Source organism: Hetaerina americana, unplaced genomic scaffold (genome assembly GCF_022747635.1).
Source record: "Hetaerina americana unplaced genomic scaffold, ioHetAmer1.1.p SCAF_20, whole genome shotgun sequence".
In the NCBI taxonomy this organism is placed as follows: domain Eukaryota; kingdom Metazoa; phylum Arthropoda; class Insecta; order Odonata; family Calopterygidae; genus Hetaerina; species Hetaerina americana.
Window position 1 is genome coordinate 412,501 of NW_027286764.1, and position 5,521 is coordinate 418,021.

Consider the following 5,521-nt stretch of genomic DNA (forward strand, 5'->3'; position numbering starts at 1 on the left):
AGAAAGGTATGATGCTGGCATTAAAAAGCTGCTTACAAGGATGCAAAAAGTGATTGATCGTCAAGGCAACTACGTAGAAAAATAGCTAAATACTCAGCCTTTCCTACGACATACACAAAGCTAAGAATAAATTTGATTTTTCATGAAAAAAAATAGGAGACCTTACTAATCAAATCGCCCTCGTATATTGTAGGAAAACTTACTAGTTCATAGATATATCTCTAAGGGCAATAAAGCTAACAGGTTCAACATTACTACTATTATTCATACAAAATTCTGTAGTATTAAGAAATGAGTGCGTAGAATGAGTACAATGAAGTTCACTCCTCAGAACTTTTGAAGTGAAGACAACAGGCATGAAAACAGGGCCACCAAATGGAGAGAGAGAGAGACAGATGGAAAATAAAATGGATATAGTGAATGCTATAAAAGTGTATAAGTTTCTCAAGGCGATAAGTTTTCTTAACTGTTAGTTAAGTAAGTTAGCTGGATGACAGACAGCTATGATGTTCTCTCCGGACTTTGCACCAGTTTACTTTGTTTTCCCCACCCCCCTTCCCTTCCCCCTTTTCACGTACGTAGTCACCCATGCTGCCTTCCACTTTTCCTCCTTCTTCCCTTCTTTTCCACTCCCCTTACTCGCTTCTCAGTATATATACTGGACTCTGAGTGATGACAGTTACCTGATCACCATGTAGCTACATTGAAATCAGTTGTATTAAATTTAATTTTTTGGAAAATTGCCAATTTTTCATTAGTCATGATATACCACCATATCATGCCTGATATGTCTCGTTTTATTTGAAGATTATGCCCACATGGAGAGAGGAACCCCATAAGAGGATACTCAGAGTGACACAGGAATAAAATTCACCACAATAAATGAAGATAAGGACTAAAAAATTACCAAATGCGTAATAATTCTTTTTATTTCAGAGGAAGCATGGAGAACTTAACTATCTTCGTAATTTGAAAATGTGTTCCTCCCAAGACATGTTTCTACGCAGGATAAATCCCAGGAAGTGGGTATTAGATTTTTGGGGAATGCTTACACTGCTGCATCTACAGAGATTGCAGTGGAAACTTTGGTTGAATTGAAACTTTTATATGATCAAAGAAATACTTTCTTAATTAAATGAAGAATACAATGTATCTTTCCACCGTCCTTCACAGGACAGTGGAAAGATACATTGTATTCTTCATTTAATTAAAATGAATTTCCACAAGGTTGAGCCGGGAACAATTGAAATACTTTCATCGCAAGTCAAGTATGCCAAAGTTCAAATCCATGTCATAAGGACATTACGTTATTTGGTGATGTCACACAGATTGCCCGCGCTAGAGCAAACATGTATTTTCTTGGAGGATTTTCAAAGAACATATAAGTCCTAGCATATAGTTCATCATATCATTCTCATCTATGAGTGTTGTTGACTCATAATCTTGTCACAGATTAAGATGCAACTATCCATTCGGCCAATTTCAATGGAAACTTTCAATATAAGTGAGAGAAGAAAGGCCCTATGAAATACAATTTTCAATAAAAGGGAAAGGATATCTTTTTATTCTGAAATGGACAGGGAAGGACAATAAGCATTCATATTTACTTACTGACGTAACCCTTGAAGTTTAAAAATAATTGGTATTTTCCAGGACCAAATGCTTGAGGCAGAAGGTACATTCTTTCTAAGCACAGGCTAAAATAATTGCTTTACTAACTTGTAAAGATAATTTGCTCCATACATATTCCAAAGAAAACATAAAAGCAGCATTTACTGCCAAATAAAAAAAAACCATCAGCACAGTAGTCACCCCGAAGGTCGGTTGGGTAGGTGATGGTAGAATTCGTCCAGTACTAAGCCCTATACGGCGTGTGAAATTCACACATCAGGGTAGGGGGGGCAGTTCCTTTCCCTGCGCCGGTCATGGTTTCCCAGGAATATCTGGTACCCAAAAAATCACATAGCTTAGGTGGAGCTGCAGGTGCCCAGAGACTTGCCCGGGAATCAAACCCAGGACCCTCTGGTCAGTAGTTCAACGCTCTACCCCCTGGACTACCGCGACCCATACTGCCAAATACAGGGTCATGAATATTTTTAAGCTTGCTAATTTCAAATCTGGATATATGTATTAAAATGCAAATTATTTGGTTCCTTACATTTCGAAATAAGGAAGTTAATTTCAGCTTTATTAAAAATTTCCCTCCACACTAAATTAATGAGGTTAATTCACCTCATATTTTAAAGAGAACTTGGGTTTTTTTATTTGTATTACTTTTTTAGAAAACTCATCATTTCTGTTCAAAGGAAAAAATAGTCCCTAAAATGCAAAAATTTCAAGGGAAAAAATTAACTCCCCTCCTTAAAAATCTTTTACCGTGACCAGGATAATCCCGTTGAAGGCAAATGATTTTTACACAGCTCAATTCCTGCGTTTTAGTTGAACACTCCATTTAATTACCTGTTGCGGCATCTCATGCAGGTTTTCAAATTTGAAAAAGAAAAATGATATCATGAAAAATATTTCAACCAGAGTCAGGGAAGAGATTTTTAGCAAATGCCAGTCAACCTCAGATTAGTTCCTACTTCGTGTTCTACTTATTCTCTTCATAAAAAATTAATTTTTAATAATTAATCATATTATCAATTAATTAATCATTTTATCAATTAATCATTTTAATTAATTAATCGTATTATTATGAAATAGCCTTATGAATTCTGCCAATGTGAGCAATCACACAACTTTACTAAATTTAAGAAACTAGGATTACAACTGTTTCATTTTTTATTTACAAATATATTTATCCAGAAAAAGCATTTCATAATACTATTAACGCATAAACATACTCGCGTAGGGCTCATATCACCCCCACAGAGATATAAGTACAGGTAACTCTCTCTTATACGATCACACCAGTGACCAGATAAACCGGTTGGTAAATCAAACGCATTTGCACAATACTATTTCTCAGCTTAAAACTGAATTTTACCTATTTATTACTAAATCTTTTTAACCCAAACCTTAGTATTTCTACTTTCCGAATGATAAGTCTTATCTACTTTGCATAATTCAATCTCTGGAAAAAAACAAGTATTCAAAGTATATCTCAGGTAAAGTGAAAGTGGATTAGAGGAAGGGTGTTGTATAATTTTTTGTTGACCTCATAATGCTCCTTTCCAAAAAGGTGGGTGAACGATAAGGAAGGACAAAGGCATGAGACTACCTCTGACAAAAAAAATCACTTCAAGTCCATCTGATCTCAGGCTTGCAACAAACATCCCACATCACTTGACCACACATATTAAGCATATGCACCTAATTTTCTTGGCAGATTCAGATTCTTATTTAAACCTTGAAATTAAAATTTGGTAACTTCATTTTTTTCCCCCTTGGAATGCTGTGAACATCAATGAAAGCTGTTTCTAATGACTGGATAAAAATATCATTAAAGATGACTTCTAAATATTTCTAGAAGGAATAGAAGATGATTGCATGCATACCCATCTCAGCTGGGACTCACTAGTAAGGCACCGCCAGAAACCAGCAAAATCAGAATATATATCACTAGTGTCTCTCCCAACCACTAAGAATGACAATGACTTCACAGCTTGCACCACTGAAAAGTAAATATTCATCAGCGAACCGCTATCATGCAAATCGTCACAGACAGGTTACAGCATCCACTTATCCACAAGGAAAGAATGAAATTTCCCCTTCAACAAATCATACGATAAAACATTTTAAATAGCAAACCTATTTCAGTTCCACGACCAATGGTAAATGTCAGCCCGTAGCCATCAATCCCTTCCTGGCCACACAGAACGACGTAGGCACAAGAGTAATCTGGACAAGAATGCTGAAAGGGAAACTAATTGCATAGAGAACCAACTCCCATACTCACTCCCAATTTTAACATTCCACTATTCGGAACAATTATCTCTTTTTCATTAATATTCCATTATTGTTACAATTACAGATAAAAAGGATAAAAAATTGTCAGAGAGAAACGGCTGTCTCGGGGAATATTTAGCTAGAAATAATTATTAAGGTAATTAAACCGCATTTTCTTGATAAATTCAAGAAGCAACTGAATGATCTAATAAGCAAAACATGCATCGACTGCGGAACATGTATTACACCTTGTGTTCACGTCTTCTGAAAACTATAAATATGTTTGTGCTAGCTTACCATTGCATCTGATCCATGAGCTTCCAAAGATGTGGGGAAACGAATATCTTTGACTATTAAACCTGTAATTTTCATGGTTACACAACAAGCCTTTCCACTCACAATAAAATGCAATCACTAGGGAAGCTCTACGCACTGGGAATTCGTCACATCTGACCTAGTCAAAATGCCTTTCATGAGATGGGCAATAACGTAAGACGAGATTAGTCAGGCCGGGCACTGGTCCTGGCTACAACAACCTATCACAATTATTGCCTAATCACAAAGATAAGGAGAATGATTTCCACAGTGACTACTCGTTACTCAAATCCGAACAAACGAGTGCTCATGAGAACTACTCGTAACTACCAAGCTTAAAGTAGAACCATATGCGGGTATAAATATTATGTAATGACACACCGATATATTGGTGTACCGAATCCTCTATTACAAGTAAATACACGCTGATTGAGTGTATCGTTTCCTTTATTTAAGGTACACCCAGTTAGGGATGAACTGACATGTGGATATTAGTATAAAGAATATTCTATTTTAAAAAATTAACTACAATCTGATCTTTGCTGCGGGATAAATTCAATTCAATTTATTCCTTCACCATAAGCATAGAATTATGCATGGCTTTGTCAATACATGTTTTACACTTCATATCAATAAAAGACGTTATGCAAAATATCAAAACAATATGAAAAATACAAATACATACAATTTACAATTTTCTTGGGATTAACTCATTCCAATTATACATTTAAAATGGTATTCATTAGAAAACCATCTACACTATAGAATAATTTACATGAAAGTAGTTTTTTCACGGCACACTTGAATTTAAAGGAACTTTTGATATTTTTAATATAAGCAGGCAATTTATTGTACATAAGTATTCCCTGATGATCTATCCCTTTAATCGTTTTATTTACTCTGTGCTGACTTACATGGAATGCATTTTGGCTTCTCGTATTATGACTATGAAGGTCACAATTTTTAATAAACATGTCTTGATTTTTGTTAATAAGAGACACTGTTTAAAGAATGTACATACAAGGAAGAGGTAAGATTTCTAGTTTTTCAAAAATAGGTTTACTGGGAGCTCTATTATTAGAATTAGTTATTATGCGAATAATCTTTTTTTGCATTTTAAATAATTTTGGAAGGCAGATAGAGGAGCCCCAAAAGGGAATACCATAATTGAGAAGTGACTGCACATAGCCAAAATATATAGTTCTCAATGCCTTAATGCAAATGATTTCCTTGAGTACACGGAATGCATAACAGATTTGTGCCAGTTTTTGAGTTAATTTATTAATATGTTCCTCCCATGAAAGATTAGAGTCAA

General features: G+C 35.0%; 1 protein-coding gene across 4 annotated transcripts in view; it reads right to left on the minus strand.

Annotated features, from left to right (window-relative positions):
• The window catches only part of LOC139688530 (mitochondrial enolase superfamily member 1-like), a 55,124-nt gene extending 50,615 nt beyond the window's left edge, over positions 1 to 4,509 (minus strand). Inside the window, exons 1-3 of one of the 4 annotated variants that reach the window (XM_071586053.1) lie at positions 4,189 to 4,508; positions 3,754 to 3,856; positions 3,501 to 3,616 (exon numbers count right to left, since the gene is read on the minus strand). In XM_071586053.1, coding sequence (XP_071442154.1) covers positions 3,501 to 3,616; positions 3,754 to 3,856; positions 4,189 to 4,263 — 294 coding nt within the window. In that variant the 5' untranslated portion in view covers positions 4,264 to 4,508. Of the gene's footprint in view, positions 1 to 3,500; positions 3,617 to 3,753; positions 3,857 to 4,188 lie in introns of all 4 variants that reach the window. The other 3 variants (XM_071586054.1, XM_071586055.1, XM_071586056.1) reach the window with 3 other exon arrangements.
• Positions 4,510 to 5,521: the final 1,012 nt, after the last annotated feature.